Source organism: Triticum aestivum, chromosome 7B, assembly GCF_018294505.1.
Source record: "Triticum aestivum cultivar Chinese Spring chromosome 7B, IWGSC CS RefSeq v2.1, whole genome shotgun sequence".
NCBI lineage: Eukaryota > Viridiplantae > Streptophyta > Magnoliopsida > Poales > Poaceae > Triticum > Triticum aestivum.
The window spans coordinates 168,308,201-168,333,102 of NC_057813.1; the positions used below are offsets into that span (position 1 = coordinate 168,308,201).

The 24,902-nt window shown below is 43.5% G+C and overlaps 1 protein-coding gene across 2 annotated transcripts in view; it reads right to left on the minus strand.

Moving 5' to 3' along the window:
• Positions 1-1,198: 1,198 nt before the first annotated feature.
• The window catches only part of LOC123158179 (protein DETOXIFICATION 16), a 36,975-nt gene continuing 13,271 nt past the window's right edge, over positions 1,199-24,902 (minus strand). Inside the window, exons 2-8 of one of the 2 annotated variants that reach the window (XM_044576270.1) lie at positions 2,729-3,273; positions 2,520-2,606; positions 2,373-2,429; positions 2,042-2,280; positions 1,839-1,957; positions 1,665-1,751; positions 1,199-1,551 (exon numbers count right to left, since the gene is read on the minus strand). In XM_044576270.1, coding sequence (XP_044432205.1) covers positions 1,489-1,551; positions 1,665-1,751; positions 1,839-1,957; positions 2,042-2,280; positions 2,373-2,429; positions 2,520-2,606; positions 2,729-3,273 — 1,197 coding nt within the window. In that variant the 3' untranslated portion in view covers positions 1,199-1,488. The remainder of the gene's footprint in view (positions 1,552-1,664; positions 1,752-1,838; positions 1,958-2,041; positions 2,281-2,372; positions 2,430-2,519; positions 2,607-2,728; positions 3,274-24,902) is intronic. The other variant, XM_044576269.1, reaches the window with a different exon arrangement.

Below are 24,902 nucleotides of genomic sequence, written 5' to 3' on the forward strand. Positions count from 1 at the left end.
GCAGCTACTCCAATACCTGCTCGGGCTCAAGAACTTCGCCGCTGTCGCCACTGCTCCGCCGAGCGCCAACCAACCATCATGTCAAGGCACAACAGTGGGTGAGAGAAGACCCCACGGTGTCGAGGTCGACAAGGGCCATGAGGCGGCGTACACCTGGGCGTCGCGCATGGCGGAGAGCACGTCGAGGATGCCGGAGCTCTGCGCGCTGGTGCTCTGTGCCGACACCTCATCTTGTCACTCTATGCGCGGCTCCTGGGAGCTCGCATCGACGTGACCAGCTCGCAGCGCTCGTGACATGCCTTATGCGAGGACGACGACCGTGGCAACATCGACAGAGCAAAGCTCAACATCCAACGGTGCCCACGGACAAGCGAGCGCCCAGCCAACACTCTGTTGTCTCTGTCCTGTTCCACGACCTGCAGCATGCATGTGATGGATGTGACGTGAACTGGACAACACGGAGACATCGACGGCGGCGTTGCTGGCAATGGCAGAGGCATTCCATGAGCACTTAGCTGTGTTACGATTTCACTTATGTTGAGGCCAAGCCACCATGTGCCTCCGTGCTGCTAGCCATGATAGCCGCAGCTCTTTGGCCGCCTGCACCCTCTGCTTGTGCCGCCGCGAGCCAAACAAGGTCGATGGCTACCTCCTTCTCTTGTTGCTCAACCCTCGCCAACTGCTCGATGAAACGCTCAGCTAAATTAAAACGGGAAGGACAAAGAAGATTACCACGTGGGCCATCAGTGGCCAAAACCATGCCAAGTCAGCATTAAAACCACTTTGGTGAGTCAAGGGACTAAAGTAATCCGGTTTGAGAAGTTGAGGGACTAAGATTTGCTGGTTTTGAAGTTGAGGGACCATTTTTATACTTTCAATAAAGTTCAAGGACAAAAAATATACTTTTCCCTATAAGAAATAAAAATGTTCCTAAATTTAAATAATGTTCATGGATTCAAGAAATGTTTGTGAATTCAAAAAAATTGTGATTTGAAAAAATATTCATGGATTCAAAAATATTTATTATTTTTTAAAAATGTAAACGATTTTGAAAAATGGTCCTCGTTTTTTAAAATGTCTGTGATTTAAAAAATGTTCCTAAGTATAAATAATGTTCACGATCTGAAAAAAATTCTTTGCAAATTTAGAAAAAAAGGTACTTGGATGCGTGCAAACCGGCACACACGTATGTTAAAAGTCAACCTAGTGTGATTTTGAATTAAGAATAATATATAATTGACCCTGCAATATATACTTGTATGCGGATTTTCTCGGGATTTCATTTCATCCCTATTCTGCTCACACGTCTCATCGTGTGATGGCAAACATTTTTCGCGCCATCGGAATTGGAAACTTGGACCAAAATCACAAGACCAGACTATGTGTTCTCTGTCTTGTTATGTATCTGCTGCTCTTACAGGCCCTGCCCGCACAGTCTCCTCCATGCTAAGCATATGTTGGCTACTTCAGCAGCACTAAGCCATATCTTCATTTCTCTAGTAGATCCGTCGGAAGAGAAGAACTGAAAACTCTGTTCTTTGCCTTCGTTGCCTATGCATTATACATACACATATTCAGTTGACAAAGCATGTAGTATTGCTGTATACTTGCACGCATGAACTTAAATCTGCCAAAACGGAAGCAATCTTTCAACATATATATACCTCCTTCTGCCAGTCGGTGCAGAGTGTGATGGCCACGAACAGCAAGACCTGCACCAGAATACCGAAGATGATTCCCATCCAAAGGCCCTAACCATTCAAATTATTTTCACACCATTAGCAGTCTATCGAGCATGAAAGAGGTAAGAAGTCGTGAAAGAAATCGGGGAGAAGCACCATCCCGCCGACGTGCAGCACGAAGGCGAGCAGGTAGGCAGCCGGTATGCCCACGGCGTAGAACGCGCCGAGGTTGATGCAGGCACAGATCTTCTGCCACCCACAGCCTCTAGCCACACCTACACACCAATTAATCCGTGAGGATTATTTGTCCAAGACAACTGCTCCCCTGTTGAGAAGTGAATCCATGGCCATTTGCATACCTGAGAGAACACTCTGAATACCGTCGAGGAAGTTGGAGACTGCAATGACCAGCACCATTTTGGCGACGTACGTGACGACCTCCTCCTCGTCGCTGTAAGCATGGCCCCAGACGTGGCGCACAGAGACCAGGACGACGCCCATGACCAATCCTTCCAAAATGGCGAAGAACATGACGACGCACACGGCGAGGCGGGCAGCCCGTGGTCGGCCGGCGCCCAGCTCGTTCGAAACCCGGGTGCTGCGCAGTCAGATCGTGCGAGAAACAAATGAGTACTGATGTCACCAGTCAGTCTAGCTTAGTTAATGAATCTGCATAGGTGGTTAGTTTACCTTATGGTGGCGCCGAGGCCGTAGGGGATCATGAACAAGCAGTTGGCGGTGTTGAGGCTGTCACAACGAATATGCATGAGGCAAATGCGGTCATACCAAGGGAATAAAGACGTTAAGAATCGCTGCGATTGAGGGTATATATCTTACGTGATGGACAGGACGGACGTCTCCAGCTTGGGGTTCGGAAGAAGCCCCGAAAGCAGCACCAGGGTCTCGAACGACCACCATTCCAAGCTGCAACGATAATTCCAAGACACATGCGCCGATGATCAAACAACATCTAGGAACCTGATTGGTCCGATGGAATCATGGAGCGCCGAATCTCACTTGCCAATTTAAGAGGAAAACTCACTCACCACACCATGAGAGCAGACGGCACGGCGAGCCTGAAGAAGCTGAGCGGGTCATGGAAGGCTTCCATGGAGAACCCCGTCCATGTCTTCTTGCAAGAGCTCGACACCCTCACGTACACGGCTAGTATGACCACGTTGATCCAGTAGGAGACGGCGTTGCCGATCGCGGCGCCCTTGCTGCCCAGCCCGAGGACGTACACCAGCAGCCAGCAGACGACGAGGTGGCACAGCGCCGTCGCGGCGGCGCTCAGCATCACCGGGAGCACGATGTTCTGCGTCTGCAGGAACCGGACGTGGCACTGCAGCAGGCCGAAGGCGAAGAGCGCCGGGATCATCCACCGCGCGTACGTGCCCGCCTCCGCGGCGATATCGGGGTCCTGGCCGAACAGGAGCAGGATCTCGCCGGTGTAGAACCACACGACGGCGAGCGGGACACTTGCGGCGGTGAGCACCACCATCGCGCGCTGCTTGTAGATGCCAAGGAGGTGGTATTGCCTGGCGCCAAATGCTTGTCCGCTTAGAGTGTCCAAAGCAGTTGCCATGCCAAGCTGATCAAGGAGGCCTGCTCCGGTGCTCCCCCTAACCTAATTTTGGAGGGGTATTTTTGTTCCGGCGAGTTTGTTTTTTCCTGACCCGCCATAGCCCAGATCCAAACCCTGTCTAGCCCTGCCAAGCCCTGTATAGCCCAGACCGTATACGTACAGTACCTGGTCCGGAAAAAAAACATCACACGACCCCACGACCATATAGGACCTGCCGGATCCAATCATTCACGCACCTCCATCAATCTCGCGAGCATTCACGCAGCTCCATAATTCACGCGGTAGATCTCCAGCGTCGCGCGGCTATCTCGTCGCCGGCGATCTCGTCGCCGGCGATCTCGTCGGACAGCGGGCGTGGCAACATCGTGAATCTCCAGCGCTCACAGGTACCGCATCCTGCATCCCCCCGCACCCATCTAGTCTCGCTCGCGGCAACATCGAACGAACTGCCGCCGTCAGATATAGTGGTTAGCCTAGCGGGGAGGGTAACCTACCTACCCAGCGGCGCATGCAATCGTGGATCTTGTTCCGGTAGTGCTGCTCCTCGTGATCTGGGTTTCTTCAGTGTAGGATTCACGTAGCGTCGGTTGCCGTCGGCTGTGTCCACCAGGACTATCATTATTTGATGTGGCGGCTAACCTAGGTATCCGGTGGCAGAGGTAATCACAGATCTAGCTAGGTTTTGTAGTGCTTCTCCTCGCGATAGAAAGTGATCACGACGGGTGCCGTGGCCATCTTCCTGGCTTGGTTTGGCAGATCTGAACGGCCTCGGTTGGGGTTGTTTACAGAACATCCGTGATCGTTAGCTATGTGTTGATATTTCATCATTGATAATGTTTTCATCATTTGTTGTAGGAAATGGCGGACGAGGAGTTAACTGATATGATGGTAGACATGGAGTTTGAAGAACTGATGAAAGACTGGATAGAAGATTGGTCAGATGATGACAATTCAGATCTTGGAAATCAGTCAGAGAATGAGAACGAATGGGAAGATTTTAATGTGAGTGGCATTACCATGTTGTAATTTTTTGGTGCCATCGTACAACATTATATTTTTGTGTTGAAAATTTGTAGATGGATGAGCATGATGATGGTCAGGAAAACAATTCGGAGCTCTCAAATGAAGATTACATTAGTCAGGTACGTAAGTGAAAAAATTTATTGGCATGCAAATTGAATTCATTCTGGAATATTATATGATAAGTAATTATGTATTTGTGTTGTATTTTCAGTTCATTTCCGAATGTCATAATGCATACGACTTTTATGGTGAATCCGACGCGGAGACAGGCCTTAACGACGAATCATCAGATGCACCTGATTCTGGGGATTCAGTCGTTGGTCACCATGAGTGAGGTATTTGTGTAATCAATGTTCTATGAAAGTAATGTTAAACCATACAAAACAGTTTTCATGGCTATGTTTTGATTGTGTAGGTGACAGATGATGGTGGGGTAATGAATGTCCAAGATACTGCCAGTGCAGATGATAAGAGGGATATGTTCATGCAGATAATGGACATGACTTTTATGACTCAGGATGCTGCGTATGATTTCTACAACAGCTATGCTAAAGCTAATGGTTTCAGCATTAGGAAGAATAAGGTCAGGTACACCAAAACCGAGGCACATCTTATGCGTTATAGGAGGTTTGTTTGTTCCAGACAAGGGAAACGTGACAGCAAGTTGCTAACCGAGGAAGGGCACAGCCGTCGGCTCAGAGCCGAGACACGCTGCTTTTGCGAAGCACACCTGACTGTCAAGCTTGACCAAAAGCGTGGGGTTTGGTATGTTGCAAGTTTTGAGGACAAGCATAGCCATATGTTGGCAGGACCGGACGAGGTACCTTTTCTTTGGTCCCACAGAAAAATCAAAGAGTTTCAGAAGCATGAGATAATGTCCATGGGAGCTGCAGGGATTAGAATTCACGACATGATGGATTCCCTCATCAGCAAACATGTATGGTATGGCGGTGTTGGTTTTACCAGGCGTGAAATATACAACCTTTGTGCCAGGGAGAAGAGGAAGCTGCTTTCAAAAGGTGATGCTGCCACAGCCATAGGCATCATGGCCAGTAGGAAACAGAGGGATCCTAACTTCTTTTTCGAGTACATGCTAGATAAGGAAGGACACTTGAATAGGATGTTCTGGTGTGACTCCCAGTCTCGTCATGACTATGAGGACTTTGGCGACGTGCTTGTATTTGACAGCACGTACAAGATGAACCGCTATGGTATGCCATTCATACCTTTTGTTGGTCTTAACAATCATCAGAAGACCACTGTTTTTGGTTGTGCCATAGTTTTGGACGAGACCGAACAGACATACGTGTGGCTGCTGCAGACTTTTTTGAGGTCCATGTGTCAAAAGATGCCGAAGAGTGTAATCACAGACGCCGACACTGCGATGATCAAGGCAATTCGCGAAGTCTTGCCAGACGTGTGGCACCGTATATGTACGTAGCATATAGAAAAAAATATGAAGATTCACCTCAGTCCCAAGTCCTTGAAGGAGTTCCGAACTCTTCTGTACTACAGCACGTCCACGGCCACGTTTGAGGAGAGATGGCACGCGTTTACCAAAAGATGGCAGTCGAAAAAAACAATAACATGGTTGAGACGGATGTATAAGAAGAGGAGACTGTGGGCCGCGGCTTATCTGACAGAGGGGTTTTGGCTTGGCATGAAAAGCAACCAGCGGAGTGAAAGCCTAAACTCATGCCTTCACCTCCACCTAGACGGTGAAATGACGCTGGTGGATATGATTTTGCATTATGAGAACACCGTTGTACGTATCCGTGAAAACGAGGCGCGAGATGACTGCACAACCTCACAGAGTTTACCGGTGCCAGTTACTACATCGAGGGAACTTGAGATAGCTGCTTCTCATGTCTTCACTCTAGCAAACTTCTATATGTTGCAAGAAGATCTTAGAAAAATTGATGGCATGGAGATTGTAGAAATTAAGCTGGGAGATGGATCACAGCAGTACATCGTGGCCTGAAAGAATAACCGGAATAGTCGTTTTTGGGTGGAGTATACAGCTGCAGAAGAATGTTTCGAAAGGGTCTACCTTGCAAACACATATTCCACGTACTGAAGTACTTGAACATATCTGAAATACCAAAGTGTTTAGTTCTTCTTCGGTTCACGAAACAAGCAAGGTTGGGACTGCCCGCGAGGCGCACAAGCGATCTGTTGGGATATGGTTGGACTGGGGCAGAGGAAAGAATGAAATATAGCTAGGTCAGTGTGTTAGCGTCAGAAGCTATGCATGCGGCATGCAAACACCCAGCTTTGTGGGATCAGTTACAGGATAGTTTGAAGGCTGTGATAGCTAAGAGTCATGAGTATGATCTGCTACAGAGAAATTTGAGCAAGAATATAAATGACTTCATTAAGTGTGCAGTTGAATATGTAGACGATGGTGAAGGCAACATGGTCGCAGTTAAAGATCCTATGAAAGTGTCAAGCAAAGGTGCAACGAAGGTGGATGAGAACCGCCCTGTCTCGAAAAATGGTAGACCACTCTCTTTTGATGAGTTGAAAACCTGGTGCGGCGCTTGCAAATTGCTAGGACACACTAAATGTAGCAAGAAATGCAAACTAAATCAGAAGTAAGTGTTTGTATGCATTCTGGAATATTGAAAAATTTATCGTTCATAAACTTATATTGTCTTCTATGATGTGCAGAAAAGTGGAGAAGGAAGAAGTGTAGAACACTTGCTTCAATTTTTTACTGATGAATCGAGTGAACAGGGCAGTATATCCTTTTCACATTATGTCATCAATTTTAGTTTGACGTTTAACATTGTGTTTGGATCCTATATATATCTTCTATACCTAAATACCTAGCCCCCAGTACTAGATTTGTGTACACATGTAGTGGCGGAGCTAGCCAGAATCAACTGGGGGGGGGGGGCAAAAGGTAAAATATGAGTGTTTGGGGGGGGGGCAAAAGCTAAAAAATCTCTCATCTAAGCCCTCACAATTTTTTTCTTCACAAGTTGCATCAATGTTGGGGGGGCCACAGCCACCCCAGGAGCCTACATAGCTCCGCCACTGTACACATGCCACTCCCCACCACACATTCACCCACCTAAATAAACAAGAAAATCGGACCTAAATAAATTAGTTATAAATTAGAAAGAATATTGTACATTTCCCTTCCCCACGTCCTAACTGCCATTAAATCACCTAACTTACCACTCCCCATCACACATTCACCCACCTACCTCGCGCGCCGGTTCGAACTCCCCTTATCCCCACCTACCTACAGTAGATCGAGAAAACCACCGCCGGCGACCGCTACAGCCGCCTCCATGGAGAAAAGCCTCGGCTGGCAGAGAGCGATGATGAAGCTCGCCGACGATGACGAGGGGTGGCGCGCCCAGTTGGCGGAGGTGTGCGGCTGGTTCCCCAGCACGGAGAAGTTGGTCAACCACGCGCGTGGCCTCGTCAAAGTCCTGACCGACGCCGAGAAGAAGCGCGCCTTCCCCTACAGCTGTGGCGTCCCGCCGGCTCTCCTCCTCGTCTGGGCAATGCGAGAGGCCACGCTGATCGACTCTCCTGTTCAGCGCGCAAGGTGGTGGATGTACCGCTCCACCATCATGACGCTGTGGCCAGATCCAGCACGCGTCGCGTCAAGGGCGGAGCACGTCGACGTCGAGCTCGCTCTCCCTGCGCCCGTCAGCCCGGACTACCAGGTCCGCCACGTGCCGAAGCCAGTCCTGCCGTTGGGCTCTGACGTCGTGGAGGACGACGTGGACGAGGTACTGCTCATCCCTGATGACCCTGAGGAGGGCGAGGAGGATGCCGTGCAGATGGTAGCGCCTGTCGCCGTCGAGGGTGGCAAAACAATGCCCATCGACGTCGAGCTCCTTCCCCTGCACCCTGACATAGTGAAGGTGGAAGAAGAGGAGGTGGCTCAGGATCAGGTGGCTCAGGATCCGGTGGCGCAGCTGTCGAACAGGACGGTGGTCAAGAAGAAGGCTTCTCTGTGTGTGGTGCGCCGCTCACACCGCCTCAAATTTTTGAAGAAGTGAAGATGGGCACAGTTGCTGAAGGAGGAGGAAGCTGCTGGTTATCTTAGGTATGCTGTTATATGTTTCAACATATAAGTTTGCTGTTCTCCTAGTTTCTACTGGGCTCCTTCAGCTTCATGCTTGCTTTTGATGTAATAATGATCGATGTAGGGTGGATTGTTTCGTAGCTTGTGAACTTGTTTGGGTCATTGCGCGGTTTGCTGGCCTGTGTTGGCCTTCTATTTTTAGACTGAACTTCGTTCTGAACTTTCGTGGTTTTCAGTAATGAAAATCGAAAGGGGAAAGCCCTTATTTGATAAAAAAATTGGGCTTGATGTTGGTTAGGTGTGCTTTTCTCCAGGTAATTATATAAGTTATGGAATCGGTACGGTTTGGTCGGGTTCTTTGTGGCTAAAGAACTGAATATCTACTGCCTAGCCTAAGTGTGAAGTTCAGTTAAATTTTTAGAATATTGAATATGTACTGTTGTTTTGCTTCAGTGTTGAATCAAAGGTGTAGGTGTTGCTAGATGTTGCTCCTATGTTGCAACAAGACAATGAAGTGGGCTGCTGCACAAATCAGTAGTGTTGCTATGTGATGTGCCCATGTGCATCACTTACCAAATATAGAACATGACAAATGTGCAGTGTCTGCCAAATGTAGAACATGCCAAAAGTGCATGATCTACCAATCATGATGGCACCATGTTATTTCTGCTGCAATGTCTATTACACTTTGCCCATAAACTGAATAGCAAATAATTCATCAGGATTTCATCATGTCAACTACAATGATGTCAATAACTTTATGAACAATCTACTTGGTAACTATGACAATAATTATAGTGGCAAGCAGGCCAAGATACAGAAGACCTCCAAATCCTAAAATCCTATCCCTATAGAGCAATATTTCCTTGTGCATCTTAACAATTGCCCTCTTTTCTTTCTCATTCCTTTTAATTTCAGCTTCACATTCTGTAATCTTAGTCTCCAGTTTCTTGTTCTTCATGGCTAGATACTTAATGACTAAATTTGCTTTGCTATCCCACTCCCCATCAACCCATTCAACATACTCAGAAGTGACATCATCCTAAATAAATCATGAGCAATTCAAGTCAATTAATAATGCGATAGAGCGAACGAGCGGACATGACTAATTTTCATCTGTGTAATACGTTCTGCCTCGATATATTTACATAGCTAACATGATTACTTTTCATAATCATGTGATGAGGGGAAATTACCAGGAGATTATTGACATGCACATAGCTAAGGCAGAAGGCAAAAGTTTGATAGAGTTTTTAAAAAAGTAAAGAATGTGAAAATTTTAATATGAAACTTCTGAGAGCAGTTGAAGAGAAAAATAGAATGCGAATACTATGAATGTGATAAATACAATTATAAAAAAATTGAAGAACGAGAACAATATTAAGCAAGAACAATTGATAGTTAAAGCCAAAACTTTATTGGTACGACGAAATTGTCTTCTCCGAGCGAATTGTATGACCGAATTGTCAGGTACGAGCCTATTGTTTGACAGACACATACACATGTATGTGTCACAATATTCGTGATGCCGTGATTATTACATAAAAATGATAGAAACAGTAAGATAATCATGTCGTCAAAACCATCGATCGGACTAAATCCAAAGCACTAAAACTTGACCCTTGCATGCCGCAAGAACTCTTCATGCGCGCCTTTTCCTTGCGATTTCGTGAATTTTGTTCTTCACACACTCCATTGTGTTCGAAGGTGACATAATCAACTCGGCGATGAAACGTCTTCTACTTGCGTCAACGCTGGCCTGCAAAAAATGACATACAGGTTACATGAACCGAATTTTGTACACGACCATAGTAGCTACTCTACAAACGTAAATAACAACATACCTGTGAAAAATCGCGGGTCATTCGGTCCCCGTCCCAATGCTGTAGACATTCTGTGACAAAAAGGCCACAAGAGTTCCTGGTATATATGCAAACATTAGCGGCGTGCAATACGAACATGTGTATTGTTGTTTGAATGTGCATGATGTCGTACTAACTCACCCATCCTCTTGCTGCGGCATGTCACACTCCTTGATAGGCCACTTACTTACGTCCGGATATTTCCCTGGTGTAATAAGATTTGCTTGGCGAAAATCGTTTGCTATAGCCATTCGCTATAAACAGGATAGTGTTAAAGAAGAATCATAAACAACATGGAAGAGCAATGGTACAAATGTTGGTTATATTACCAGTGCTTTGACAGTCTTTTCTGTCAGCTCCAGAGGATAGAGTGAATCGAGAACTTGGAATTCTTTCTTGATCATGTGCATGACCACGGTCATCCAGTGGGCATTTTCGATATTCAACGCGATATACGTCTACAGTGCCAAAAACCATTATGGATCAAATGAAATACTAGATGAAATGTCCTGAAGTGAAGAATTACAAACATAACGTACCTTATCACGCACAGTATACTCTTGCGTGACTCTATTAACTGCTCCAGCTTTGGACAGAGCACTGTCCATATTGCAGCTCGACGGCAACGGATCGTCTCGCGCGATAGCACGATCTACAAGGAATTTGGACCTCCACGCTGGACAGAGGTAACGATCATGACCAACGCTCAGCTCCAAATGTCCCATATAAGCATCAATAATCTTCATAGAATATCAGGGCATTACATGTTGAAATTTGAGACATAGATTATTGACAATTTAAATAACAGAACATGCAAGTAGTACTTACATCGTCCGACAGCCATCTATGACTTAGTACCGGTCGAATCCTTTCGGATGTCAGAGATATGCCACGAGCTTCACTGTAGTAAACTTTCTTCCCCTTATTCTTGTCGGTGCTAGAAGCTAACTCGACAAATGAAACAGCTGCATCAATTATTTCCGGCGTCAACTCATCTGCCACACCCTCCGGCTCATCAATCTCAGAAAAAAGAGCTGCATGAAATAATATGAACGTCAACAATGGTGATCATATGCATTCATAGTATACAACAAACCGAGAAAGTTAGTTACGATACCCCTACTAGCAGAACGGGTACCGGTGGGTTTCTGACCACGGTTGGTACGCCTGCTGGGCTTTTCAAGTGCGTAGGGGGATTCAAATTTCTTGGGAACGGTCCGCTTCCGCTTACCGGACATAACTTCCTCATCCTTATCAACTGTTGCACCCTTTTTTCCGTTCGCCTTAGCCATTAACTTGCTGACAGAAGATGGACAAATGTCTATGTCCGATGAAGGTGCTTGTGTAGAATTACCAACGACCCAAGGGTTTTCGGGTGTAGCGCCACATTCATCATTACGCTTAATAGGTGCAGCTTCCTTGTGTCCATTCATCTTTGCTGGGGTTTTCTGTTTGGCAAACAATATGGTGTGAACATTTCAGCCCATATAAAAATGGAAGGAGAAAATTATAGACAGAAATATATATACATAGTACCTCAGGTACGGATTTATGGTTGGGAACCACTTCATCAGGCTGCGTCATGTCAATGACAGGCTCTCCGTGTGAGTCTATGTCATCCTTGTAAACGAATTCCTTCTTTTCATATGGACCGTTCTCGAACGAATCCACTTCTTGATCCACATCATTGTCCACGGATGGCACGGCAGCAGCCGGCTTGTACATGACACCTGATTTGTTCATCTTCTCCAACAACCTCTGCAATAGATATATAAAGTTAAGAATGCTTGCATGGTTTAAAACAGGGAACAAACTGTAAACTATTATGTTATGGTGTGACACCTCAGCAACTTGATCAGGGATTTGCCTCATCTGGGTGTGTATGAAGTCCATGCACCGCTTCATTAGAAGCTCCATCAAATCTTCCGACATTGGGGCTGTCGTCGACTTCTTTGCGTTTCCATTTGCAGGTTTGGTTTTTGGCTTCATGGTAGGCACATTATATGGGATTTTGGGCTCCTGCGCCCTATACTCTTGGGTGATATTATTTTCGATCTGCATGCGATATACAAGTACATGTGATGAATTAAAAATAAATATTATTTAGTTACAAAACATTTAAGAAAGACAGAACAGAATGACTTACCTTGACGTTACCACGGCCGCGCCCATTATCATAGTCGAACCGATCTCTCCTAGTGGCTACACCTTTGGTCCAGTTCCTCATAAGAGGTTGTATGGACAAGTTGGGATTATAGGCACAATCGCCTTCGACAGGTTGCACCTTCTCCCAGTACAAGTACTACAAAAAAATATAAGGATTTAGAGTTAGTTCAATACGACACATAAAATTGCAATGATATTATAATTGACATTATTCAACAGGCCTCATTTGTGTACCTGCAACAGAGCCAAATTGCCTTTTGGCCATTGGCGTAGGTGTTTGCCTTTCCTCACTATGCGAAGGCAATCGAGTAGAACACGCAGGGTGAAGGCATTCCAGTTAATATTTGAAATACGTTTCACATCATGGACCAAAGCGTAGTACTGCTTTGGCACAATCTTGCTCGACGTGGGAGCAATAATTGTTCCTAACAGGACAAGGACTAATTTTCGAAGAAAATCGTCGTCAGTGGCTTTACTTTTAATTATGTCCTCAATGAGATTATCTATCACTATGTTTTCTGATGTCTTACTGAGAAATTGTGGTGGCACCCACTCCTTCATGTCCTCTCCTTCTTCAATCAAAATGTCTGAAGCGGAGAGTCCTTGGTTCTCGAGGTTAAAGATGCACTCGACGTCGACCGCACCAAGAGTCACCTCCCCAACCTGATCTTGTATAATGAATCTGGACTTGCTGGCATCAAAATTCTCAATCATATACCTAATCAGAAGGGTACGCATCTTAATAGATGGTATCTGGAGCATGCTGCGTAATGTTGTATCAGCCACTCTAGCGCGTTGACCGCTCGATAGAGCGGCAACAAGCTTGCACCATTTTTCAACGGCGCACACTATTTCTCCATTCAGCTCGTCCATCCTATAGAAAGAAAATATAAAACTTCGTTACATTTGCCAACACAAATGCAAAAATAACAATAGACATGTAAAAATATAAAACTTTCTGGCAGCAGCAAACAAAAATGCAAAAATAACACTAATGCAAATATAAAACTAGCACCATGTATACAGTAACATGCACCCAAATGTGTGCTGATATGAGGCAATAAAAAGTAACATTCTGTTTGCATAATTGTTTTTTTCGACAAGATCTTTAAAACAAGACTAATATTGAATATATTTTTGAAAGTTAGTTTTTAGACAACTAAATAACCATGCTTCAATATTGTTTTGTATAATTGTTTTAGTTCCATGCATTTTTTTAATAATGTTGCATTCTATTTCGTAAAGAAAAAAATCTAACTAACACTATGGCTTGCCGTGTTACATTGTGTATCATAATGTCACATTGGCTGCCGATTCTTCTTAATTTTAAAGTGTTTCATCATGATTCAGAACATGAATCTTCGAACTTGTTAAAATATATTCAAAAGTGGTCTCGTATTAAAGTTCTTGTTGTCATAAACACATATATGCATCCGATCTTCAAGAAAAATCAACGGCTCTTCCATGCACGGTACCTCCCGAGCATGGGAGATTTGCTTTTCTCTATTCTACCCTGATATGAAAGATTTATTTCATGTACGCCTTCTGGTCAGAACGCATCTAGTCGAGTTGATACTAGCTACTTGAAACTATGTGGTAAACCTAAGTCCATGAGAGCAACAAGACGATAGAACTAGCTTGCTATGAAGGCACGAGGTAAGGAGGACAACTTACTTGATCGGTCGACGAAGATGAAAGAAGTCGGCGATGCATTGTCAACGTAGTTCGTCGACGGCGGCCAGCACGTGGGGACGACCTTGATCTTCTCGGGGTTTTTGTGGCGTGTGGGATGCGGCAGACAGAGCTGTCGACGACTCGCCGGCAGGAGGCGATCTAGATGACGACATGTGCGAGGAGGTTGAGATTATATACGAGGTCGTCTCCTAGGTTGTCGTAACTTCCCTGTGGCCAATCTCACGATCTATATTTTCGTCTGTTGAATTGAGGCTGAACGTGCTCCTCAATCGTAGGGATTAGGAACATAAGGATTAGCACGATCCCGGAATTGTGTAACCGAACGTCAACTACTTCCGTGATCGACGTGCATGTGATCGACGTGCATGGAAAGCGCAGCGTGGTGGGCCCCCACAATATGGATCGGACAGTTATTTGCGGTCTGGGCCGGCCCACCTACCTCTACATTGTTTTTTCCTCAAAATTAATATCATTGTTTCTTCCCTCAATAAAAAATATTTGTGACACCTATTAGTTATTGTATACTTGTATATGTTCAACAATATTTATAGTATCTCTATCAGTTCTGCAATATTATATATTGAAATGTATCTCTATCAGTTTGCACAAATTCGGACACAAAACGCACTTTGCGTCACGTGGGGGCAGTGTTGTAGGGTTTTGTCGCCGGATAAACTCTAGAAAATGGTTCGAGTGTCAGAAATGAACGATACTTGTCATGCATGCATGCCATGATCATCCTTGGGTATGCATAAAGTTTGGGATCATTCGGTGGGACCGGGAAGGTAAACCACTTTCAGACCTACCCTCCGGCAGACCCGAATGGTCCTGCTTGTACATGGTGCATGTGGAGGCATGCATGAGATGACCCCAACTATTGGGACCATGTGGGCATGGCCAATGTGGTCCCCCCGGCAAGGTGTGCACAAATTCGAACACAAAACGCACGTTGCGTCACGTGGGGGCAGTGTTGTAGGGTTTTGTTGCCGGATAAACCCTAGAAAATGGTTCGAGTGTCGGAAATGAACGATACTTGTCATGCATGCATGCCATGATCATCCTTGGGTATGCATAAAGTTTGGGATCATTCGGTGGGACCGGGAAGGTAAACCACTTTCAGCCCTGCCCTCCGGCAGACCCGAATGGTCCTGCTTGTACATGGTGCATGTGGAGGCATGCATGAGATGACCCCAACTTTTGGGAGCATGTGGGCTTGGCCAATGTGGTCCCCCAGGCAAGGTATGCACGAATTCGGACACAAAACGCACGTTCTGTTACGTGGGGGCAGTGTTGTAGGGTTTTGTCGCCAGAAAACCCTAGAAATTGCATCGAGTGTCGCATATGAACATACTTGTCACGCATGCAAGCCATGGTCATCGTAGGGTATGCATGAAGTTTGGGATCATTTGGTGGGACCGTCAACGGAAACCAATTTCAGACCTGACCTCTGGCAGAGCCGAATGGTCCTGCTTGTACATGGTGCATGTGGAAGCATGCATGAGATGACCCCAACTTTTGGGAGCATGTGGGCTTGGCCAATGTGGTCCCCCAGGCAAGGTGTGCACGAATTCGGACACAAAACGCACGTTGCGTCACGTGGGGGCAGTGTTGTAGGGTTTTGTCGCCAGAAAACCCTAGAAAATGCATCGATTGTCACATATGAACGATACTTGTCACGCATGCAAGCCATGGTCATCATAGGGTATGCATGAAGTTTGGGATCATTTGGTGGGACCGTCAACGAAAACCAATTTCAGAACTGACCTCCGGCAGACCCGAATGGTCCTGCTTGTACATAGTGCATGTGGAAGCATGCATGAGATGACCCCAACTTTTGGGAGCATGTGAGCTTGGCCAATTTGCCCCCCCCCCCAGGCAAGGTGTGCACGAGTTCAGACACAAAACACACGTTGCGTCACGTGGGGGCAGTGTTGTAGGGTTTTGTCGCCGGAAAAACCCTAGAAAAAGCATCGAGTTTTGGAAATGAACGATACTCGTCATGCATGCTTGCCATGGTCATCCTAGGGTGTGCATACAGTTCGGTCTGAATTGGTGAGACCGAGAAGATAAACCTGCTCCTGGTACATGGTGCATGTGGAGGTATGCATGCGACTGTCCCAACTACATTTGGTTAATAATATTTCAAGTATCAAACAGAAAATAAAATTTATAATTTGGAATGAAGAATTGAAATAATGAAGAAGTGCAATAGAACATAACATATTATCTTACATTTTGGAAATATTTCGAATATAAAGAAGAGAACAAATATTAGAATGAAGAAGTGAAATAAAACAGAACATTTTATCTTACAAACTAAAAATATTTCAAAAATAATAAAGATAAGAAATATTAGAATTAACAATTAAAATAGAACACACCATTTTAGTTTATATTTCATAAATATTATCAATATACAAAAGAGAACGAACAAATGAAATAAAACACAACAGAATTTGGCTTATTTTTTAAATTTTAGTAAACACTTTTACAAATAATATAGAAAAAGAGATTTGATTTTAAATATTAGAAATATAAACAAGAAAAGAAACAAAGAAAATAGAAAACATATCAGCGCGCGGGTAAGGCTGCCCTGGGCCAGCCCGCCCGAATTGGGCCCAAGGCGGAGCCGCGCAGGGCACATTGCAGCGCATAGCCGTTGGGTGGTGGGAGTTTAGTCCCACATCGCCAAGCGAGAGAGCGCCGCACCGGTTTATATACCCGGCTGCGACTCCCCTCACAAGCTCCTATCAATTGCAGGCAGTACATTGCCTAACTCTCGTACCCTCTGTCCCGTGGGGCCTACTAGTAGCAGAGATATTCTGCACCACGGGCCTGCATCCTGGCCCATGCACAGCAGGGTTCCTAGTCGTATGCAGACCGTGGAGTATGAATTCTCCTGCTCTTGTAGGTGGGCACTTTTTTTGGCATATTGCCATGTGTATTGATCTTCAAATCACACACTAAATTATACACATGCTCACTTGCATTCAATACACAAGTTAATGTTTTGACCTTCAAGTCATCTAATAAAAAAATTTGAAATTGTTTGAATTTTTTATTAATTTATAATGCCTTCTAGACTAACTGGTCAAAACATCGGTCTATACCTCAGGGGGGCATTGTAAAAAATTCTTTTTCCAAATTTTCTTTCATAGCCATGATTGGCATCACACACTAAATTATAAACATGCTCACTTGCGTTCAATACACATTTTTTTGCATATATGACAAGTTAATGTTTTGACCTTCAAGTCATCTAATAAATTATATTAAAATTGTTTGAATTTTTTATTAATTTATAATGCCTTCTAGACTGACTGGTCAAAACATCGGTCTATACCTCGGGGGGCATTGTAACAAATTATTTTTCCAAAAACTGGCTTAAGTTAGACCAAATGGCCCCTCCGAAATGCGGTCATTTTTTCGACCACCTCCAGATGACCTCAACTTTGGCACACATGATCTATTGCACAAACAAAGGTGGGTTCCAAATGTTTTATATTTTTTTGAATTTTTTATTAATTTATAATGCCCTCCAGACTAACTGGTCAAAACATTGGTCTATTCCTCAGGGGGGCATTGTAAAAAATTCTTTTTCCAAATTTTCTTTCATAGCCATGATTGGAACATGTGGGTCACCATGTTCAAGAAAGTTTGTGTGATTTGGAGGTGGTGGGAAAAATCACATTGTTTCAAAAACTGGCTCAAGTTAGACAAAATGGCCCCTCCGGAATGCGGTCATTTTTTCGACCACCTCCAAATGACCTCAACTTTTGCACACATGATCTATTGCACAAACAAAGGTGGGTTCCAAAGGATTTATATTTTTTTGAATTTTTTATTAATTTATAATGCCCTCTAGACTGACTGGTCAAAACATCGGTCTATACCTCAGGGGGGCATTGTAAAAAATTCTTTTTCCAAATTTTCTTTCATAGCCATGATTGGCACATGTGGGTCACCATGTTCAAGAAAGTTTGTGTGATTTGGAGGTGGTGGGAAAAATCACATTTTTTGAAAAACTGGCTTAAGTTAGACCAAATGGCCCCTCCGGAATGCGGTCATTTTTTCGACCACCTCCAAATGACCTCGACTTTTGCACACATGATCTACTGCACAAACAAAGGTGGGTTCCAAAGGCTTTATATTTTTTTGAATTTTCTATTAATTTATAAAGCCCTCTAGACTGACTGGTCAAAACATCGGTCTATACCTCAGGGGGGCATTGTAAAAAATTCTTTTTCCAAATTTTCTTTCATAGACATGATTGGCACATGTGGGTCACCATGTTCAAGAAAGTTTGTGTGATTTGGAGGTGGTGGGAAAAATCACATTTTTTCAAAAACTGGCTTAAGTTAGACCAAATGGCCCCTCCGGAATGCGGTCATTTTTTCGACCACCTCCAAATGACCTCAACTTTTGCACACATGATCTATTGCACAAACAAAGGTGGGTTCCAAAGGTTTTATATTTTTTTGAATTTTTTATTAATTTATAATGCCCTCTAGACTGTCTGGTCAAAACATCGGTCCATACCTCAGGGGGGCATTGTAAAAAATTCTATTTCCAAATTTTCTTTCATATCCATGATTGGCACATGTGGTTCACCATGTTCAAGAAAGTTTGTTTGATTTGGAGGTGGTGGGAAAAATCACATTTTTTCAAAAACTTGCTTAAGTGACCGGCCCCTTCGGAATGCGGTCATTTTTTCGACCACCTCCAACTGACCTCAACTTTTGCACACATGATCTATTGCACAAACAAAGGTGGGTTCCAAATGTTTTATATTTTTTTGAATTTTTTATTAATTTATAATGCCCTCTAGACTAACTGGTCAAAACATTGGTCTATTCCTCAGGGGGGCATTGTAAAAAATTCGTTTTCCAAATTTTCTTTCATAGACATGATTGGCACATGTGGGTCACCATGTTCAAGAAAGTTTGTGTGATTTGGAGGTGGTGGGAAAAATCACATTTTTTCAAAAACTGGCTTAAGTTAGACCAAATGGCCGCTCCGGAATGCGGTAATTTTTTCGACCACCTCCAAATGACCTCGACTTTTGCACACATCATCTATTGCACAAACAAAGGTGGGTTCCAAAGGTTTTATATTTTTTCGAATTTTATATTAATTTATAATGCCCACTAGACTGACTGGTCAAAACATCGGTCTATACCTCAGGGGGGCATTGTAAAAAATTATTTTTCCAAATTTTCTTTCATAGCCATGATTGGCACATGTGGGTCACCATGTTCAAGAAAGTTTGTGTGATTTGGAGGTGGTGGGAAAAATCACATTTTTTCAAAATCTAGCTTAGCCCCTCCGGAATGCGGTCATTTTTTCGACCACCTCCAAATTACCTCAACTTTTGCACACATCATCTATTGCACAAACAAAGGTGGGTTCCAAAGGTTTTATATTTTTTTGAATTTTTTATTAATTTATAATGCCCTTTAGACTGACTGGTCAAAACATTGGTCTATTCCTCAGGGGGGCATTGTAAAAAATTATTTTTCCAAATTTTCTTTCATAGCCATGATTGGCACATGTGGGTCACCATGTTCAAGAAAGTTTGTGTTATTTGGATGTGGTGGGAAAAATCACATTTTTTCAAAAACTGGCTTAAGTTAGACCAAATGGCCGCTCCGGAATGCGGTAATTTTTTCGACCACCTCCAAATGACCTCGACTTTTGCACACATCATCTATTGCACAAACAAAGGTGGGTTCCAAAGGTTTTATATTTTTTTCGAATTTTTATTAATTTATAATGCCCACTAGACTGACTGGTCAAAACATCGGTCTATACCTCAGGGGGGCATTGTAAAAAATTATTTTTCCAAATTTTCTTTCATAGCCATGATTGGCACATGTGGGTCACCATGTTCAAGAAAGTTTGTGTGATTTGGAGGTGGTGGGAAAAATCACATTTTTTCAAAAACTGCTTAGTTAGCAATGGCCCCTCCGGAATGCGGTCATTTTTTCGACCACCTCCAAATGACCTCAACTTTTGCACACATCATCTATTGCACAAACAAAGGTGGGTTCCAAAGGTTTTATATTTTTTTGAATTTTTTATTAATTTATAATGCCCTTTAGACTGACTGGTCAAAACATTGGTCTATTCCTCAGGGGGGCATTGTAAAAAATTATTTTTCCAAATTTTCTTTCATAGCCATGATTGGCACATGTGGGTCACCATGTTCAAGAAAGTTTGTGTTATTTGGATGTGGTGGGAAAAATCACATTTTTTCAAAAACTAGCTTAAGTTAGACCAAATGGCCCCTCCGGAATGCGGTCATCTTTTCGACCACCTCCAAATGACCTCAACTTTTGCGCACATGATCTATTGCGCATACAAAGGTGGGTTTCAAAGGTTTTATATTTTTTTTGAATTTTTTATTATTTTATAATGCCCTCTTGATTGACTAGTCAAAACATCGGTCTATACCTTAGGGGGCATTGTAATTTTTTTTTTAAATTTTCTTTCATAGCCATGATTGGCACATGGGGGTCACCATGTTCAAGAAAGTTTGTGTGATTTGGAGGTGGTGGGAAAAATCACATTTTTTCAAAAACTGGCTTAAGTTAGACCAAATGGCCCCTCCGGAATGCGGTCATTTTTTCGACCACCTCCAAATGACCTCAACTTTTGCACACATGATCTATTGCACAAAAAGGTGGGTTCCAAAGGTTTTATATTTTTTTGAATTTTTTTATTAATTTATAATGCCCTCTAGACCGACTGGTCAAAACATCGGTCTATACCTCAGGGGGGCATTGTAAAAAAATCTTTTTCCAAATTTTCTTTCATATCCATGATTGGCACATGTGGGTCACCATGTTCAAGAAAGTTTGTGTGATTTGGAGGTGGTGGGAAAAATCACATTTTTTCAAAAACTGGCTTAAGTAGACCGGCCCCTTCGGAATGCGGTCATTTTTTCGACCACCTCCAAATGACCTCAACTTTTGCACACATGATCTATTGCACAAAAAAGGTTGGTTCCAAAGGTTATATATTTTTTTGAATTTTTTATTAATTTATAATGCCCTCTAGACTGACTGGTCAAAACATCGGTCTATACCTCAGGGGGGCATTGTAAAAAATTCTTTTTCCAAATTTTCTTTCATAGCCATGATTGGCACATGTGGGTCACCATGTTCAAGAAAGTTTGTGTGATTTGGAGGTGGTGGGAAAAATCACATTTTTTCAAAAACTGGCTTAAGTTAGACCAAATGGCCCCTCCGGAATGCGGTTATTTTTTCGACCACCTCCAAATGACCTCAACTTTTGCACACATGATCTATTGCACAAACAAAGGTGGGTTCCAAAGGTTTTATATTTTTTTGAATTTTTTATTAATTTATAATGCCCTCTAGACTGACTGGTCAAAACATCGGTCTATACCTCAGGGGGGCATTGTAAAAAATTCTTTTTCCAAATTTTCTTTCATAGCCATGATTGGCACATGTGGGTCACCATGTTCAAGAAAGTTTGTGTGATTTGGAGGTGGTGGGAAAAATCACATTTTTTCAAGAACATTTGGGTCACAATTTTTGAATTTTATGAAATGAAGGAATATGTGCTCAGTTATTGGAATATTTGATCATATGGTGGAGTATTTGCTATTTTTGCTTACTCAAATGAAGGAAAGATGTCATATGTGTCGACGAACAATTTCCACTTACTACACTAAAAAACATTAATTTACTTTACCCAAAGTTTTACATTTGGCAAATTTTGCTTATGGGCAGAGCGTGTTGCACATGGCCACAACCTGGGAATTTATTGCACCATTGCCACAGCATGTTCCACATGGCCGCAGCATGGGAAGTGTTTGCAGCATGCCTGATCAGTGAAGCAACACTGATGCGACATGTCTGATCATTGCAGCAGCTAAATTGAAGCAAATCATACATCTAAGGAACCATAATGGCAAATTTAAGGGACACAAATATAGATAGAAATATATACTACTGCCATAGATAGTAGCATCCACACAGCACACTTGTTGATGCAGACCACTACCATATTAGATATGTTTCGACCGCACATCACAGTACTGCACTTAGATAAAGTTCATACTAAATTACCACCACAAGTTTCCACCATCAGAATACCACACAAAGTTCACCAAAAGGACTGAGCCTTCCTACATCATACGACAACGAGGGTCTAGGGGAACTACACGTCAGGGTTTCAGGACCTTGTGGAGGGCAGAATGCTGAGCCCTGATCTTGTAGTCATGACTGGCGATGGATGTAGCCCGACAATGCTCCATCAGATGCTCCAGCAACCCAGACCTGGGCTTGGGCCTGCTGCAGTAGGGGCACCGGTACTTGTCAGACCTCCAGTTGTAGTACCTAGCAGCTCCTTGGGCCCTGATCTTCACCACCTCCTTCTCTTCAAAGGACTCGACATTCCCCTCGACCACATCATCTCCAGATTGATACTGCACACATTAATGACTGACATTAATACATTATGCATTGAAATACTATAAACATCTAACACTAAGTCAATGCACAAATAACATTTCAGCTAGGCCTTACCTCGTACGGCTCATCCTCATCACTGTCATAAGGGTAGTAGCCAGATGAGTCCCACTTCCTCTTCTGGCCAACAAGATCCTCATTTTGCTATATTGTCAACCAAGCAAGTCATTTACAAGGAATATAATTGCACTTCAAATAATATCATGCCAAACAAGTTGATTTTGCATAATGATGGAAAGCTCCTAACTATATTTCATACACTATATATGAAGCTATATACATACTAAACAATTAGCTTATGAAAATACAAGTTCATTCATATGGACATAGAATTTCAGTTTTTGCTTTTGAACATGCATATGAAGGTATAAATGAATATCATTCCTCTCTTATTAACCCATGATATAGCAGTTTTTGACAGACAATGCAAATAGGACCTTTATATATAACTTCACAAACATGTCAGGTTTTCATTTCATTTGTAAATCTTAATAAATATTTAGTTCAGAGCAGTTCTCAATGATCACTCATAAGTCAGAATAAGTGAAATGGTGAAGCCTAACTCCTACATCTAATTAAAATACCTTAACTCCAGCATCTAATTAAAAAACACTAACTCCTAGATCCACTGGAACATTGAATCACAAAATTTACGTACATATATCATTGGATATAAATGAATCCACTACAAATAACACTAACTAATACATCTAATTAAAATCATAACTCTTACTTCTACTACATCATTCAGTCACACCATTTAATTACATTTATCTCTGCCTATAAATGAATCCAATACAATAGAAACCTAACTAAACATCTAATTAAGAAACACTAACTAGTACATCTACTACATCATTCAATCACAGAATCTATATAACTGTCTATAAATGAATAATACAAATAACCCTAAACTAACCAACTAATTAAAAAACATAACTACTACATCTACTGGATTATTCAATCATACATCCTACATATAACTGGCTATAAATGAATCCAATACAAGAAAACCCTAAGTAAACATCTAATTAAAAAACCCTAACTACTACATCTACTAGATGATTCAATCACAGATTCTGTATATATCTGTCTATAATTGAATCCAATACAAATAAACCTTAAAAACAATAACTACTACATCTACTGGATGTGATTCAATCACAAATTCTACTTATCAGTGGCTCTAATTGAATCCAGTACAAAAAATTCCCAACTAAACATGTAATTAAGAAACCCTAACTAGTACATCTACTGCATGTGATTCAATCACAGATACAACATATCTGTGGCTCTAATTGAATCCAATACAAAAAACCCAACTTAACATCTCATTAAAAAACCCTAACTACTTGATCTACTGGATGATTCAATCACAGAATCGAAACTTAACCTTCACTATAAATCAATCAAACATCTATAAACCCTAACTATCAGAAGGGGATGCAGCAACTAGCAACTACAAAAAACACTAACACCCAAAACTACTGCTTAACGGGGGTAACAACAACGGAGGGGACTGCTGGCAAGGATTACCTGCAGGTCCACGTGCTTGCCGCCGGCCTCCGCAGGTCCATCAGACGGGCCGCTCGACGCCGTCACGCCAAGCACCGGCACGGCTGAGTCCGCCACGGCGGAGACCGCCACGGCCACCTTCTTCTCCTCCGGATCCGCCGCCGCAGCGGCCGATCCAGCACGTGGGGATGCAGCAGCTCCTGCACCCGCGCCACCGACGAGGGTCTGCACAACATCTGCCACGGTCTCCGCGCCCGTCTTCTGCAGATCTCCGCCCGCGACGGCGGCTTCGCGACGGCCTTGCTCCATCCGAGCCAGAAGCAAGCAGGAGAAGAGAGGGAGGTGGTGGTGGTGAGCGAGCAGGTGGGGTGGCCGGTGAGGGAGACGATGAGGCCGAGCAGAGAGGAGGGAGAGGAAGGCGATTTGGGGGAAATGGGGTGGGCGATGCGGCCGATGCCCGTTCCCCTCCTCTTATACTAGGGGGCTTTTTCTGGAAACTACCCACAAACACGTGCACGCGCACGACCGCGGGGAAACGCAACCGCCAGCGTATAATACACGTACACGCCCGGCGTACAATATACCACGGGCCGGCGCGGGCTCATACAGGGCTCTACGACTGGTCTACGCGCGCTATACACCCACCTGAAATGACCATCGTGCCCCTCATTACGAACCGCCATCGACGCATCTGGACCGTCCTTGTGTTTTTCCCACTCGCGTTCAGCCCAGGGGGGGGGGAGCACCAGAGCAGAAACCCTGATCAAGATCGTCGAAAGGACAGGAATATTAGGGATGGCTAAAATAGGAGTATTTCCTAAATTTGAA